Genomic DNA, 18035 nt, shown 5'->3' with positions numbered 1-18035 from the left:
TTCTGGGACGCTCTCTGCCTACGGTATGGTTGGACCCCTCCAGGCCTGCCAACAGAATGTGTGTGCGGCAAAGCGTTTTCACCGGAACACGCGCTGTCTTGCCCAACTGGTGGCTACCCCGCCATGCGGCATAATGACCTTCGGGATCTCACCGCATCTCTCCTGCGTGAAGTGGCCCATGATGTCCAGGTCGAGCCACATCTCCAGCCGCTAACCGGTGAGACCTTCCGTCACCGCTCCGCCATCTCCGAGGACGGTGCCCGCCTGGATGTTGCCGCATCGGGTGTCTGGGGTGGACGTTTCGAACGGGCACTACTGGACATCCGGGTATTCAACCCGCACGCCCGCTCCAACCGCCAACAGTCCATCACAGCCACCTACCGGAAGCATGAGGCCGAGAAAAGGCGGGCGTACGAAGAACGCGTCCGGGAAGTTGAACACGCGTCTTTTTCTCCCATTGTGTTCAGCGCTTCCGGCGGCTACGGCAAGTCCGCCTCCGCTTTTTTCAAGCGTGTCGCCTCTATGCTCGCCGACAAGAGAAAGGAGCCCTTCTCCTCACTTCTTGCCTTTATTAGGTCAAGGGTTTCCTTTTCTCTTGTTCGTGCCTCCAATGCCAGCCTCCGTGGTCACCGCAGGCCACGGTCTCAAGATGCCCGCCAGAGAGTCATTGACTCTGATGCTTCTGTGGTCCTTGCTGCTGCAGAGTGCTTTCGGTAACTATCCGTGGTGTGTTTGGCTACTGTTCTGCTTCAGTACCCCCCCCCCCCACTTTTTCATGATATTGCATGTTATCGTTTTCTCGGATTCCGGTTTTGCTCTCTGTTATGTTCGAATCCATAGTCTGTTTAGTTTGTACACGATTTGTACGCAACTTCTCATTGTTTTTTTTTGTTTTTGTTTTTTTTACCAGGCGTGGGCCATCCCCTGATCATAGGTGCCAAAAAAAAAAACTTTCATGCATATCTCAAAAAAAAAAAAAAAAAAAAATATTGCGGGCAGCTGTATGTGGCCAGCTGTGTTTGATGGTACGGTACGGTACGGGAGACGGTGTCGTATTACCCTCGATCGTACCTGTCCCGTACCTATCCCCTACCGTACCGTGCCATCAAAGACGGCTGGCCACAATGCATATTCAAATAGGGCTTTCAAATGCAAGATCACAATGTGAAACAACTTGGAAGAATTAGTATGTATGCGAAGTGTGTCGGGGGATGCATGCAGGGCGCGCGATAGTGCGGGTTCGAATCCCAGGTTATGTCTTAATCGGTACGTCATTGGACAACCAGTCCAGGATCATTGGCGAGTCACCGATCCTTGCCCATCCCATTGTGTCTTCTATCATGACTGCCCATTACGCTGAGTACCGCAGTCTCTACCTCTTCCTCAGTGGAATCGATTGTAACTCCCAACGCGAGCGGGCTGTTGTTTCCTATCGTGGGAGCAGAGTAAGCTTTCGTATTTGCATGGAGAACTTCGCCTGATATGTACTCACGCACTACAAGAGCAGGAGCGAGTAATGTAACTTCACACACAACATCACCTACTTGCTGTAGTCTTTATCTCTATTAAACTGGTAGCAAGAAACACACATCTTCGTCAAGCACACATCTAGAACGTAAATTTCACCACATCAAGCCCGGTGTCGTGTATACAACTTAGTTCTCTCACCCGTGCCTTCGTCCACAAACCACAGCAGCAAAAGCAATGCTGACCACCAGAGCAAACCCTGCCATTGCTATATCTATTGTAACAAAAGTGAAACACGCATAAAGTCAAGCAGCATAATAAGTATAATGGCAGTTGTACACAGCATGACAGTGAAACCAGCCTAGTTTCTATGTTCAGTAGAGTAGATCAGGCAACATGGCAATGTTATTCATTAGATCCCAGTGTTGGATATTCCGTATTTCTGCACATACTAAGCCATGGAATTATACTGTAGGGGTGAGTAGCCTAAAGATTCCAAATTTTGGAGAAAATGCCATTTGTTTTAAGCCCGTGGTAGGAAAAGTGAGACAGAGACATAAGCATCCAAAAATAGCTACATAGCACGAACAAAGGGTGCAGAAACAGTCCTGTTCCAGGTACACTTTCATTTTCTCCCAGACGGTCTTTTACACTTTTAAAAGTGCCATGGATTTAAGTCTTTATAAGTCAGGCTGGCATTATATTCGGATAGCAATATCCGATGAGGCCGTTTGTACCATCCATTACTTCTCAAATCAGTACATGGTGAGAAAGTGACGAAGCACGACGATATCAATAATTACTTATACAGCAAATTGGCCGAAAAATTGTGATGAAACGTAAACAGGCTAAATGATGGTGTGAGTTGCGCCAAAGAGTACAAGAACTATAACAGGGAGGTGGGAAGTCAAAATAGCACTAGCTTCCAAACGAATTCCTTCTGTCTACAAAGCTCCGGCTGTAGCTTGGCAATGTAAACAGCCTCTAGCACATCTAGGTGGCATTAGGGAGGTTTAGTCCCACGTAATCCGTGGGTACTTTACGTGTGTGTACCATGTGATACTCAGTGCACGGGTGTTTCGCAGCGGCCACTCGTCAAGATGGCGGCAAATCCGAGAGTACAAAAATTTCGACTTTGCCTATGTGCGCGGCGGATGCGAATCTCGCACCGACACACGTGCATGCAAAATCTAGCCTTCTGCAGATCTGGGTAGAGCAAGTGAACGTGTGTGGGAACGACGACCTTTTCCGAGAGAGAATGTGGCTCTTTTCATCCCAACATTTTACTCGCCACGCTCTCCCTCCAAGCTTATTGATACGAGTATCTGCTACCGAGTAGAAGTCTCCATCTTCACAGTAGGCCAGGCATAATCGCAACGTTGAAATACTTTGCTCGCTTGGTTTTTTTGGTCCTTTGAGATGATGCGGCTGTTGTGTACAACTCGAAGTGACAAACTTGAGACCCCCGCGCCACAAAAAACTAAGGCGCGCCACAAAGTTTCGTTTGGCTGTTCGATGAAAGGATGTATGGAAGCAGGGATAAAAACTATCGTGGCTGCCGGCAAAACTCCTAGTAATGTAATAAACGGGGGGGTGACCAAGAAGAATGTACGCACGGCCATTCCACAACGAGACGAAACTACGAGCTCAAAAACACTCCGATTTTCAAACAAACGACGCAGGAAAGAAGACATGGCCGCAGTGTTCCCGTGTGGTCTTCAAAACACCTAATTTTACTTCGATAGCGGCTGGTTCAGGGCAAATTCAGGCCCTATTCGACAGCGTCGTACCGCTCAGATTCGCCCAAAACACGAGGAAATGTACGGTAGATCCAAATGCGTACGCATTTTGCGTACGGGGACGACTGGCCAGAGTTCATGCACTGCAAACACCCGTGAGTGACCCACGTACAGACGTTTTCTGATTCACGAAATACCGTGTATGGAGGCTCACCCACGTTCTGCCAGAACGTGGGTGAAAATCAGAATGGAGCGCATTGTGCGAGCTGTGAGGGTGCTCAGCTGAAGAAGTTTCCGAAGCACGAAATCAAAACATTGGATGAGCTACTTAGGCCCGGGTAGCTTCCTCTTTGACCAGGTTTGGGCATTTCGCTTCATGCTTTTGTTTGTTCCGTGTGACTAAACACAACATTGCAACGTGAGTGCCCTTCATCCACTTTACGTGGATCACCCACGTACGCGTTTCCGTTACGTGGGAACTAAACCTCCCTAATTGCTGCACGCCCGCGCGTGAATCTTGAAGCGCTCTGGAATATTCTTACTACTACTAGTAGTAGACTCTACATACTGCATTCAGGCAAGCAGGGAACATGATAAGATGTGTAGTTATTGCACTATCAGCTGATGGGTAGTGTGAGTCATGCTGATTTGGTTCACACTTACTCGGGATAGTGTTAGTCAGCGCTACCTGGTAGCGCTACCCAGCGCTACCTGATCCGCTGGGCTCCAGCGTCCGCCCCAGTACTCGGCTCCTACAACACTCAACAGCGTCAAGTTAGTTAGTTGCACAGACATCGACCAGGAGCGCGGTGGATCAGGTAGCGCTGACTAAAGCTGTGTTCACAACTGGCGCGTGGACGCGGTACGCCTGCGGTGCATACGTGCCCAAACGTGCGCTCAGGCTTTTACAAAAAACAGCAATCCGAGTGGTATTTAGCGCGTAGGACACCTTCGAGTAGATCTACTAATGTTTTGACCCCGCCAGTCAAAGTGACTAGCTTGTACGCTGGTACGCGCCTGATACGCGCTGAAAATTCCAACATGTTGGAATTTCCATTTCGGCGCGTTTCCGTACGCATGGCGCCCCAAAAGCCAGCAAAATACACACAAACACGTGGTTTTACGCGTACACGCGCCATTTGTGAACACAGCTTAACACTATCCCGAGTAAGTGTGGACCGAACCAGCGTGATTCACACAACCCATCAGCTGAGAAAAATGATAGTGCAATAACTACACATCGTATCATGTTCCCTGTTTGCCTGAATGCAGTATATACTACTAGTAAGAATATTCCAGAGCGCTTCAAGATTCACGCGCGGGCGTGCAGCAAATGCCACCTAGATGTGCTAGAGGCTGTTTACATTGCCAAGCTACAGCCGGAGCTTTGTAGACAGAAGGAATTCGTTTTTAAGCTAGTGCTATTTTAACTTCCCACCTCCCTGTTATAGTTCTTGTACTCTTTGGCGCAACTCACACCATCATTTAGCCTGTGTACGTTTCATCACAATTTTTCAGCCAATATGCTGTACATCGTAGTGCTTCGTCACATTATCACCATGAACTGATTTGAGAAGTAATGGTACGAAAAGGCTCATCAGATTTCAACTGGCTTCGTCTCTTCGTGTGCTAATATGTTTCCCTCTGACTCAGTCGAATGAAGCCGAAGACACCACTGCAGCTGTACTTATAGTTGATAAATATGGTGGTAAAGACACACCTGGCAATATGTTGGTAAACACACGCCTGCCCACACACGCTCTCTAAGCTGCAAAGTTCTAGCACAGAGCTCTCCTTCTGACTCAGTCTCATAATTACTATAATAATAATAATAATAATAATAATAATAATAATAAATGGTTTGCTCCCCACACCGGAGCTCGCGCTATTCCGCCGACTTTACTTGACACTTGACTGACTCACGACTGCCATCCAGAGCACACGAGAAGTCCATCGAACCTTCGACTCGGCAAACCTGCAAGAAAGCACCACTCCCTGCTCAATACACAGTGTTTCGGGGAATTCACCCCTCATCAGTTGAGCTTGAGTAGGCTGAGGAAGATTGTGCCTGAAGAGCACCACTTATATAGTGCTCTCCAGGCACAAACATCACCAGGGATACAAACTTACAGAGACGCTCCGCTTCAAGCGCGACAAACACCCCGTGAACACCAGATAGCAGCGTGAGTCAGTGTCGCTCCTGGACGGTGAGACAGACGTCGAGGACCCTTGGTCATTCGCAACGCTGTCACCTCCAAACCAACTAGTCGCAAGCCCGCGCTGGGCACAACAGTACGAAGTAGTGGTTGCGACTTCGGCGATGATTTGTAAGAAAGGGTTTGCTCCCCACACCGGAGCTCGCGCTATTCCGCCGACTTTACTTGACACTTGACTGACTCACGACTGCCATCCAGAGCACACGAGAAGTCCATCGAACCTTCGACTAGTTGGTTTGGAGGTGACAGCGTTGCGAATGACCGAGGGTCCTCGACGTCTGTCTCACCGTCCAGGAGCGACACTGACTCACGCTGCTATCTGGTGTTCACGGGGTGTTTGTCGCGCTTGAAACGGAGCGTCTCTGTAAGTTTGTATCCCTGGTGATGTTTGTGCCTGGAGAGCACTATATAAGTGGTGCTCTTCAGGCACAATCTTCCTCAGCCTACTCAAGCTCAACTGATGAGGGGTGAATTCCCCGAAACACTGTGTATTGAGCAGGGAGTGGTGCTTTCTTGCAGGTTTGCCGAGTCGAAGGTTCGATGGACTTCTCGTGTGCTCTGGATGGCAGTCGTGAGTCAGTCAAGTGTCAAGTAAAGTCGGCGGAATAGCGCGAGCTCCGGTGTGGGGAGCAAACCCTTTCTTACAAATCATCGCTGAAGTCGCAACCACTACTTCGTACTGTTGTGCCCAGCGCGGGCTTGTGACTAGTTGGTTTGGAGGTGACAGCGTGGCGAATGACCGAGGGTCCTCAACGTCTGGTCTCACCGTCCAGGAGCGACACTGACTCACGCTGCTATCTGGTGTTCACGAGGTGTTTATCGCGCTGGAAATGGAGCGTCTCTGTAAGTTTGTATCCCTGGTGATGTTTGTGCCTGGAGAGCACTATATAAGTGGTGCTCTTCAGGCACAATCTTCCTCAGCCTACTCAAGCTCAACTGATGAGGGGTGAATTCCCCGAAACACGGTGTATTGAGCAGGGAGTGGTGCTTTCTTGCAGGTTTGCCGAGTCGAAGGTTCGATGGACTTCTCGTGTGCTCTGGATGGCAGTCGTGAGTCAGTCAAGTGTCAAGTAAAGTCGGCGGAATAGCGCGAGCTCCGGTGTGGGGAGCAAACCCTTTCTTACAAATAATAATAATAATAATTAATGCAATTAGGAGTATAATCGATGCAGACATGGCCAGACAACAACGAGTTCATGGAATTTTTAAGGATTTTTATGTTATTCAAAATCGATTTTCGTGTTCCGCTCATCAGTGAATAGTATCGGAACTGAGGGTACTGTGTACAACAATAGAACATTTTATAACAGCATAATTAATTAAAAGTGTGAACAACAAAGGAAGTGCTACAGCATTACATAATAGGTGTCAAACATAGTGCTAACGTATATAACTGAGTGCAGCCACAAAGCAAGAGCAAGTTATGCAAGCAAGAGCAAGTGCAAGTTATGTTAAGCAGTTGAAGGTTCTGGAAGCTGTATGTATTCGTGTGCATAATCCTGTTCTTTGTAAACAAAAAAATCATGTAGTCGCGCTAAAGTTGTTCTCGTAGCTGGTTATCAGATGTAAATGTTGTGTCATGTTGCACTGTATCACCTCTTGCTTTGTGGCTGCACTCAGTTATAATTATACGTTAGCACTATGTTTGACACCTATTATGTAATGCTGTAGCACTTCCTTTGTTGTTCACACTTTTAATTAATTATGCTGTTATAAAATGTTCTATTGTTGTACACAGTACCCTCAGTTCCGATACTATTCACTGATGAGCGGAACACGAAAATCGATTTTGAATAACATAAAAATCCTTAAAAATTCCATGAACTCGTTGTTGTCTGGCCATGTCTGCATCGATTATACTCCTAATTGCACTAATAAAATTGCTTTCTCCACGCCGACTCTTTAAATAATAATTAAAAAATTGGTTGTGAGCAACACTGGCTCACACTCAAATCACTGCTTTTCACCAGAAAAATATTTTATTTATTGAAATAAAATATTTTTCTGGTGAAAAGCAGTGATTTGAGTGTGAGCCAGTGTTGCTCACTACCAATTTTTTACTTATGAAGCTGCGTGATGCGTCCTACAAATTTTTAAATAATAATAATAAGAGCAATAAAAAGAACAAATTCTGCAGTCATCGCCACACTACAACGAAGTCATGAAAGTTTACCAGAATTAATTTTCTTGTCACATTCATCAGTGGAAAGTCGTGACTGAAGAGTAACCATGCTGAACAATGATTAAATATACATTCAATGATGTGTTACGAGAACAAAATACAGTGCCAAAATAGAATGAGGGAAGGTGAGACAATAGAAGTGAAGTGAGAGCTAAGTGCCACGGTGGGTGAAAAACTAATAATTATAACGCTAAAACTGTGTAGTGAGACAAACAATCATGCTGTGCACCTACGAAAACAATTTTAACGCAACTACATGTTTCTTCTGCTTACAAAGATCAGGCTTATGTTGAAAGTACTTGAGGCTGTTTGTATTCGTTTACATAAGCCTGATCTTTGTAAGCAGAAGAAACATGTAGTTGCGTTAAAATTGTTTTCGTAGGTGCACAGCATGATTGTTTGTCTCACTACACAGTTTTAGCGTTATAATTATTAGTTTTTCACCCACCGTGGCACTTAGCTCTCACTTCACTTCTATTGTCTCACCTTCCCTCATTCTATTTTGGCACTGTATTTTGTTCTCGTAACACATCATTGAATGTATATTTAATCATTGTTCAGCATGGTTACTCTTCAGTCACGACTTTCCACTGATGAATGTGACAAGAAAATTAATTCTGGTAAACTTTCATGACTTCGTTGTAGTGTGGCGATGACTGCAGAATTTGTTCTTTTTATTGCTATTATAAAATTGTTGTCTCCACGTCGATTATTTGAATAATAATAAGGCCTAAACAAAAATAGGCTTGTTTCCGGTCGGCAACCCCTGAAAAAGGAGACTCGGTCGGCCGGAATGAAACTTTTTTTGGATACTTTTTTTTGGTTCCTCAATCGTTGTGGTATTGATGGACAAGAGCACCTACACATGTACATTGTACATATATCATGGCAAGGATCAATGTCAAAGTACAGCATGTGGTGTATTCCTGTTTTCGTAAATCCTGAGAAATCAAGCAAACAATTCGAGTCCTTCCAGCTCCATTATTATAGCTCGTATCGACCCCGGATGTTTTCGAGCCGACAGCTGAGAATCTCTGCTACCTTGTAGGTGTTTCGATTGTGGAATTCGGTTGAGATTTCACCGAGTTATGACTCGTTGAGTGCACTTGCACACATGGCATTGCCACCGTTTGTATACATTTGGGACCAAAAAAAAGTTTCAGAATTTGGGAAAAAGTGGCCCGGTCGGCCGACCGGAAACAAGGTCATGATTTGTTTTGGCCTAATACGAAGTAGTGGTTGCGACTTCGGCGATGATTTGTAAGAAAAGGGTTTGCTCCCCACACCGGAGCTCGCGCGAGCTCCGGTGTGGGGAGCAAACCCTGTTCTGTCGCGCACACACATGGGTGCAGAAGACTGTATCATTGTTCACAAGACTGTTGTTATTCTTCAAGACTGAGTAGCACCGACTCTTTCTGTTCTAAATACTACTAAAGAAAACTCTCTCAATGCATTACAGCGCAGCCAAACAAAAGGTACCGCAAAAACCTTATGCCGCACGCACAAGAACACAACACCCAAAAAAGCTACACGGTGCAAAGCTGGCTCAGCGAAACTGACTCGAGCGGAACCTAAATCGGAGCTCGTCGACCAAATACATTATTACATGAGGCATCGAGGTGCAACCAAGCTGAGCGCATACATGGATAGCGATATTACCAAGAGCTAAGGTCAACACAGAGAACAGGCAGTATGACCGCAATGGCCTCGATCACAGCTAGAGGACGAGAAAGCAGACCGCAACTGAACATCTCCCCCTTCACTCACGAATGGTGAGTACGAGGTAACCGCAGTAATGTGCTATGAAAGCGAGCAAACTAGAACCTACAGGTATTGATCAGAACCGTCTCGAACAAACTAAGAGAAGTAGATAGAGAAAAACAAAACAAGACAAGTGTCACACTCATGCAGTTTACATAGCTATTGCAAACATTGCTCGAGAGTCACACTGCGATACTTAGCTGAGATAGCGTTACCGGCCGATGTCACCAGGCTGCTCAATTATCCGCCATATCGAGGATTGGAATGAGCCGGTGAATGGATCGGCGGTAGGTCTTGCCACGCATGCAGACGTCAACTACTCTGACGCAGCCATCAGGGCCGGGGAACGTGTTGCACACTCTGCCCATGGGCCACTTGCCGCGCGGCGTGTCAGGCTCCATGCATAGTACGACGTCTCCAACTTCCACATTCTTCTGCGTCCGGCGCCACTTCTTGCGAGCGTTGAGCAATGGCACGAACTCCGTGAGCCACCGTGTCCACACTTCCTTCAGGAGCTGTTGAACTAAGACGTAGCGCTCTCGGGGGTGTACCCGGTCCCTTGCATCTGCGGCAAGCTCAATAGGCAGTGGAGGGCTGCATCGTCCAGCAAGGAAATGCTGTGGTGTGAGGGATTCCGGATCCTCGGGGTCTGCAGACAGTGGCATCAGCGGGCGGGAGTTGATTAGCTCTTCGGCAATGACAAACGCCGTGTGCAGCTCCTCATCGGTGATGTCAGCTTTGGCAAGAGTCGAGTATAGGGCTCTCTTTGCGGCCTTGATCATTACTTCGAATGCACCACCAAAGTGTGGCGCGCGAGGAGGGTTGAACCGCCACCTCACTCGGTTGTCCGCCAGGCTTCGGGCAATCTCGCGGCGGTCAAGCTGCTCAACTGCCTCTCGCAACTCACGGGCTGCTGCTGAGAAATTCGTACCGTTGTCTGTCACTATCTGCTGGGGCGTGCCGCGCCGCTTGGTGAACCGGGTCAGAGCCAAGAGGAAACCATCGGTATCCAGAGAGTGTACCAACTCCAGGTGGCAGGCTCTCGTTTCCAGGCAGGTAAACAGGCATAGGTAGCGCTTTGCCTGGGCTCTGCCCCGCCCTTGCTTGGTCTGAAATGGGCCCGCAAAGTCGATGCCACATGAAGTGAATACCTGCAGGGACCCAGCCGTACGGATGTCGGGTAGCTGACCCATAATCTGGGATGCTGGTGGCCTCCACTGTCGCCGGCATCGAACACAAGCTTGGCGCACAGCTTTCGTTACTGACAGACCGTTGACTATCCAGAACCTCTCGCGCAACTTGGCCAGGAGGTGCTGAGGACCAGCGGCATGCTTGCAGATTCGGTCCTGCTGCTCAACAATCAACCTAGTGACAGTGTGCTTAGCGGGCAGAATGACTGGCTGACGCAACCGATAGGGCAGATGGCTGGATGCTTTCAGTCGACCTCCCACCACCAAGAGCTGCTTCCGCGACGAGTCGAGCTCTGGTCCTAGTGCAACAAGTGGGTCTTGCTTTTGCACTGGCTTGCCGGCTGCTAACTGATGCCTTGTGGAACCATATACATCAATCTGTGCTTGTAGTACCCAGTGGTCCTCAGCTGCCTGTAGCTCTGACGCTGCTAACTCTGGCACTGCAAGCACTGATGTGGCTGTTGTCACCTGCAACAGTGCAATGACCTCGTTGATCTCTCCGTTCTCTCCGTGGGGATGGCCTTCCCCCTTCGTGGCAACGCGGCGTCTGCAGTTGCAGATAAAGCGTTGGCACCACGCTGTTATGCGAGCCAACTGCTGCCATCTTGAATACTGCTCCGGTTGGAGTCGTTCCACCATGGCGGGACTTGTGAAACCCTTCTCAGCCATGAACGTTGATTCTCGTTGAACCTCGCCAGGGAGGTCCACTGTTTGGACAGGCTGCGGTTGTTGTGGCCAAGTGTCTGCGCTCTTGGCTAGGAACTTGGGACCATGCCACCATTCTTGATCACTAGCCAATGCCTCCGCTGCTAGCCCACGCGTACCCTTGTCGGCCGGATTCTGTTTTCCGGGAACATGTCGCCACTGGGACGGCTTGGTGGCACGTTGCAGCTCGGACACGCGGTTGCCAATGTCCACCTTGAATCGACGGCTGTGCGACCGGATCCATCCCAGAACATTCATCGAGTCGGTCCAGAAGGTGTGTTCGGAAATTGGCACATCCAAAGCATCACCGACTTCGCTGCTGATCCTCAGTCCGAGCACTGCTCCACGAAGCTCCAGCTGTGGAATGGTCTGACGACGGGTCGGCGCTGTCTTGGCCTTGGCCATGGCGAGTGTCACTCGCACCGCACCCGAGCTATCTTCAGCTCGAACGTAGGTGGCTGCTGCAATAGCGCGGTCGGACGCGTCCGTGAAGGTATGGATGGATACGGAGGATGCTGCTGATGCCTTGAAGCTGCGCGGCGCTGCTATCGCTGCTAGGGCTGGCAGTTCGCCAAACCACGCCTTCCACTTAGTGGCTACTGTTGACGGGAGCTCATCATCCCAAGACAGGCCGAGAAGCCACGTATCCTGCAGTAGGACGCGCGCTCGGATGATGAATGGCGAAATCTGGCCACGTGGGTCGAAAGCTGTCGCGACACCACTGAGCACGGATCGTCTAGTGAGTTTTGAAAGCTGAGGTTGCTGGAAGCGGAAGGTGAAGGTGTCCTGCTTTGCTGACCAGGTTACTCCCAGTGTCTTCGTTGTTGGCAGGGTGCAGTGCACATGGTCGCCGACGTTGACCACTGTGGACGCTGCGCGATCTGCTACCGGAACGCTTTCCACGACCTCTGCGCTATTAGACAACCACTTGCGTAAGTGGAATCCACCGTGAGCTAGGATCTCCTGACAGTGCAAGCGGCTTTTCACAGCGTCCGCGACTGTGGGCCTCGACGCAAGCAGATCATCAATGTAACGGCTGCGCTCCAGAGCTTCTATAGTGTGTGCTGGATACTCAGGGCCGAACCGACGCAACACTTCTTGGACCGCCCTGCCTGCCAGGTACGGAGAGGCCTTGATACCAAACACCACGCGCTGAAACTCATAGACGTGTGCCGGGCCGTCGTCGAACCGCCAGAGGAAACGGTGGTACTTGCGGTCAGATTTCCTGAGCATCACTTGCAAGAACATCTCCGAAATATCAGCTACGAGTGCCACCGGTTCAGAGCAGAAACGAATCAGGACCTTGACGAGGTCTGTCTGAAGTGCCGGGCCACTGTGCATCTCATCATTGATAGAGCGGCCGTCCCATTTGGCTGCGGCGTCGAAAACTATCCGCACCTTGGTCGTCTCTTTGTCATCTCGAACCACTGGGAAGTGGGGGAGAAACCATTGATTGTCACCGTCACCGTCTACCTCTTCACTGGGTACTTCGCGGATGTATCCCTTGGCGAGATGACTCTGCATAACATCATGGTACCGTTGCCGTACACTCGGACGGCGGCTTAGCGAGTGCTCCAGGCTGCGCAGTCGCTGTGCGGCTTGCGGACGATTTGAGGAAACGTGAGGCTCCATCTCAATCCACGGAACGCCCAGCTCCACTCTGCCACTGGCAAACTGCGCCGTGGCAGTTGTACGCTCTTCGACTTGCCTATCGTCTGCTGATGGCATGCTGTCGTAACTGGGTGGCCTCGTGCCAGCTGACTCCATCTCAAGGTGATTTCTGACGAGTACCTCGAGGCTCATCTCTTCTGAGGTCGGCGTGACAACTGCTGAAAAACTGGCCGGGCTCGACTCAGCTCTCCCTGGGCTCAGACATACCCAGCCTAGTGGAGTGTGCCGGGCAATTACATGGCTGGGGTGCTGTGTGGTAATCTCTTCCAGCACAGTATGAAGCTGGATTGCATTGAGGCCGATCAGCACGTCAATCTGCCCACTGCACAGAGCTGGAAATGGTATGTCCTTGAGGTCCTCCCAGGCATGCTTGGTTGTACTCCAGTCAACAGGTTTGACACTAGGGCACACCGATGGCATGGCCCAAGCACGGAACTCAGATGCCGCTGAGCCGTCAACTGCCTCAACGGAGATAGTCACATGTTCAAACACTCCGCTCACTACCTCACCACTCAAGACCGATGCGGTTAGTGGCTCACGTGGGCCGTCTGCTCCGACTGCTGAGGCAATGTGCTGCCGAACGTAGCTGGTTGAAGATGCCGGGTCTAAGAGTGCCGTCCCTCTTACACATCTGTCACGGTACTTGACAAGAACCGGCGCAGTCATAAATGACAATGGCGCAGAGGTTGTTTCTTGCTGTTCTCCCGACTTCCTGTCAGCCGCTAGAGTTGTGTCAATGGTCATGGTCGTGTGTGCTGTTTCTCGTCGACCACCGTTGGCGTCCGCTGGCGACCACCTTGCCTGATCAGCTCTGCTAAACTCCCTCTTCGATCGGTCTGAGTGTAGCAGTTGATGGTGGCGCCGCTTGCATATGCTGCAGTTGGTCCTGCACTCGTTGGACCAGTGACCACGGGAGAGACAACAGCTGCACACACCTTTGTGCTCGCGCACAAAATCCCACCGCTTATCGACTGTAAGCCTCTGGAAATCAGGGCACTTCGCGAGATGGTGCGGGTCTCCACAGAGGCCGCAAGGCTCTATTGCTGCCGCCAGAGTGTGCTGCATTGACGGCATGTGTCGTCTGGGGGGAACCGGCGGCCGAACTGATTGGCCTGTTGGCTTGCTGGAGCTGGTTGGTTCCTGAGGCGCGAGACGCTCATCTACACGCGTCATTTTGTGCACGCGTTTCATGACGAACTCTGAGAACGTCTCAGCGTCGCACCGTGTATCGTCGTACTTGTCAAAATATGCCGCCAGCACTGCCCTTGGCACCTTCTGCGTAATCGACAAATACAACTCACGGCCTGGAGTGATGTTGGCCACTTTCATGTTGAGCAACGTGTTTCGCAGTTTCACGGCAAACTGCTTCATTGTTGCCAGGTCTCTCTCGTTTGTAATTCGAGGCCATGCCATGAGCTCTCGCTCCTGTTGCTCTAGGTTGCGGTCCTTCCCACCAAACCATCGATCCAGCTCCTCCATGATGGCAGTGTAGGCGCCTGGACCATCCAGCACGTCTGCAATTAGGTCTGCTGCAGAACCGCCGGCTAATGCCTCCCGAAGGTGAGCCAGCTTGTAGTCCTCAGACATGAGCGGGTTCTCATGGACCAAGTGGAGGAATCGCTGTTTCCACTTTAGGTACGACGGTCTCTGACCGTCAAACTTCGGCAAGTCGAGCGGCTTCAGGGACCTGCCCAGGCAAAGCTGGTAGAACGCATCCGGCCAGTTCGTGCCGCCACCAGGTAACACATTCGCTTGCTGTGGTGCAGGTGCCAACGGCACAAACTCTGCTGCAGCATGGCTCAATGCACTCTTGTCAGCTGTTTGCTTGGCACTCTTCCTGACCCTTGGTGCTGGCACTGGTCTGTCATTCCTGGGCTGGGCCTGTGCAGAGGTGGCTGTGGGAGTAGGCTGGTTGCTGGCAGCAGGTGAGTTGTAACGCAATAGGCTAGCTCTGTGCCTATGGGCTGGTCTTTGGTTCATACTACTATGTGCTGTTGTCACATGGCTAGTACCACTGCTTGCTGCTACATGTACACTCTGGCTAGTACATGTACTACTACTAGTAGCTGCCAAACAGGGCTGGACTGTCCCACTAGCACTCACACCAGTCAGACTCAGAGGTTGCACTTGAGTGTTGTGCTGCAACACTGACCTGTCACTTGCATGCACTCTGGAGTCAGGAGCGCGTGTGCTGAAAACACCAGAAACCGTGACTGATGCGTCTGCGTCGCTCCTGTACTGTCTGGCCCTGCTCCTCGTTGGTGGCGGGATCTCTCCGTCGGATCGAACCGTGCTCAGGGCGCTGTTCGGGGAACGGATCCGTGCCGATGCCAAAGGTCTACGACTCCGGACCCCAGGCAAACTGCCACCAAGCCCAGTCGCCTCACCGCCACTGAACTCGTCGGAGGAGGACTGCTCTCCATCCGCCGACTGAGCATGGATCTCCGCGTTGCCAGATGCAGAAACTGCAAATTCTACGTGCGGTTCCTCATACTCAGTACTAGTACTAGTAGCGCCGGTCAAACTTTCACGTTGTTCTGCTGCCCTGGCTCGCTCCACGGCTAGCCTCTTGTTGGCAAGCTCGATCTCAAGGGCCAGTTCCTGGCGTTTCAACTCCGCGATCCGTTCAGCTGCTTCCAGCTCCATCTCTTGTTCTCGTCGTTCGATCGCGGCCCTCCTGCAGCTCTCTAGGCTGCTGTGATCGTACTCGCTGGCCGACTGTGCGGGCGTCTTCGCCTTGCGTCGGCTCCGAACAGATTCCTGGTCGGAGAGGAATCTGGACGGCCTTTGTCCAAAATTCCGTCTGGCGCTCCGTCTTGGAGCCTCTTCCGCCATCGTGCCCTACTCTGGCACGTTCACGGAATCACTACGGATCTCGCTCTTCGGATCCGGCTCGAAGGACCAGTTTATGTTCTGTCGCGCACACACATGGGTGCAGAAGACTGTATCATTGTTCACAAGACTGTTGTTATTCTTCAAGACTGAGTAGCACCGACTCTTTCTGTTCTAAATACTACTAAAGAAAACTCTCTCAATGCATTACAGCGCAGCCAAACAAAAGGTACCGCAAAAACCTTATGCCGCACGCACAAGAACACAACACCCAAAAAAGCTACACGGTGCAAAGCTGGCTCAGCGAAACTGACTCGAGCGGAACCTAAATCGGAGCTCGTCGACCAAATACATTATTACATGAGGCATCGAGGTGCAACCAAGCTGAGCGCATACATGGATAGCGATATTACCAAGAGCTAAGGTCAACACAGAGAACAGGCAGTATGACCGCAATGGCCTCGATCACAGCTAGAGGACGAGAAAGCAGACCGCAACTGAACAAACCCTTTTCTTACAAATAATAATTATAATAATAATAATGAAAGGGTTTGCTCCCCACAACTAATGCCGAGGACTTTGTGTATTGCGAGTTGGAAGTGTACTCTACTCCCCTCTCAGCACTATACTAGTATACTAGTGCTGTACACACCCTCCTTCTAGTCTGTCTCATTTCCACTGAGATGTTCTGATGCATAGTAATCTGACGCTCATCCGATGATACGCTCCCTTTTCCCTGGACAGTTCTGCCCGTTTGGTTTAGCAAATTCAAATAAAGAAAACAACAACAACAGCAACATCCCACACTATATTTCTGATCTACACCACCTTCTAGCTGGGCTAGTGAACACATACATGCACACACACACACACACACACACACACACACACACACACACACACACACACACACACACACACACACACACACACACACACACACACACACACACACACACGTGCACACACACACACACACACACACACACACACACACACACACACACACACACACACACACACACACACACACACACACACACACACACACACACACACACGTGCACACACACACACACACACACACACACACACACACACACACACACACACACACACACACACACACACACACACACACACACACACACACACACACACACATACATATATACATACATACTTAGTAAGACTATGCCTGTAGCTGCAGAAAAAGTGCTCAACATCCAATTTCTTGGGGGGAGCAATGACACATGTCAACAAACAATGGATCACTCGTAATATTTCGCTACTCCGAGTTTCATGCACTGTGTGCAATCATCAGGCAAACAATATTCAATGCAGACTGGTCAAAGCATAATGGGAATTTAAGGTGGATGCAGGCGGAAGCAAGTGTAAGGCTTAGCGGGACCCCTGATACGTAATCAATGGGCTAACTTGCCGGCTGAGAAGTGTGTGAAGCTGAGTGCTAGATGACTACAGCATAGTGGGGCAGTGCAATTTGCCAAGGCGCTAGCTGTTGGATGCCTGTACTACAGCAGAGCCAATTTGCAGTGGGGGGGGGGGGGGGGGTGCTAGCTGTTGGATGCCTGTACTACAGCAGAGCCAATTTGCCAAGGCGCTATCTGTTGGATGCCTGTACTACAGCAGAGCCAATTAAGTCCGACGAGTTACAGTTAGGTGCAATGGCGGCACTTGCCTCTTTGGTGGTGTTAGGATTCAGGTGTTGGGTGCTGGATGCCTGTACTACAGCAGAGCCAGTGAAGTCTGAGGAGTTACAGCTGGGTGCGATGGTTGCACTAGTCTTTCAGGTGTGAAGATTCAGGTGCGTGCTGGATGCCTGTACTACAGCAGAGCCAGTGCCACACCAGGACATGCCTTGCTTAGCAAAGCATACTGGATGCTTGTACTACAGCAGAGCCAGTATGCGCTATTTGGCTAAGTCACACCTGAGGCTGAATACTGTAGAGGCAGAAAATTTCGTCGGTGAATAATTTCGTCCAACTCCAAAGTAAAGGAGTTCGTCCGGTTGAAAATTTCGTCCATGGATCATAAGAGTGTATAGAAAAGCTGGGCGAATCGACATTAGTCCTACATTTAATTTAGTCCAAAAGCTCCTTGGACGAAAAAGACAAAATTAAATTCCAGACGAATATTTCTGCTTATACAGTACTTGCTCAGCTGGTATCTAGTGCTGTGCCGGCATTTGGCATTTCCGCCTGCATCCACCTTAAATTCCCATTATGCTTTGACCAGTCTGCATTGAATATTG

The 18035-nt window shown here is 50.0% G+C and overlaps 2 protein-coding genes across 2 annotated transcripts in view; both read right to left on the bottom strand.

Moving 5' to 3' along the window:
• Nucleotides 1-18035, bottom strand: part of LOC135830882 (mucin-5AC-like) — a 124468-nt gene that overhangs the window by 58501 nt on the left and 47932 nt on the right. The window lies entirely within an intron of this gene.
• LOC135807027 (uncharacterized) overlaps nucleotides 1-18035 on the bottom strand; it is a 55146-nt gene that overhangs the window by 3028 nt on the left and 34083 nt on the right. The window contains exon 5 of the mRNA XM_065321120.1: nucleotides 1669-1741. Within this exon, the coding sequence (XP_065177192.1) occupies nucleotides 1669-1741 (73 nt within the window). The remainder of the gene's footprint in view (nucleotides 1-1668; nucleotides 1742-18035) is intronic.

This window comes from Sycon ciliatum, chromosome 1 (assembly GCF_964019385.1).
Source record: "Sycon ciliatum chromosome 1, ocSycCili1.1, whole genome shotgun sequence".
Taxonomy (NCBI): domain Eukaryota; kingdom Metazoa; phylum Porifera; class Calcarea; order Leucosolenida; family Sycettidae; genus Sycon; species Sycon ciliatum.
Note: the sequence above shows the minus strand (reverse complement) of the source record. Positions and strands in the feature narration are given on the sequence as shown.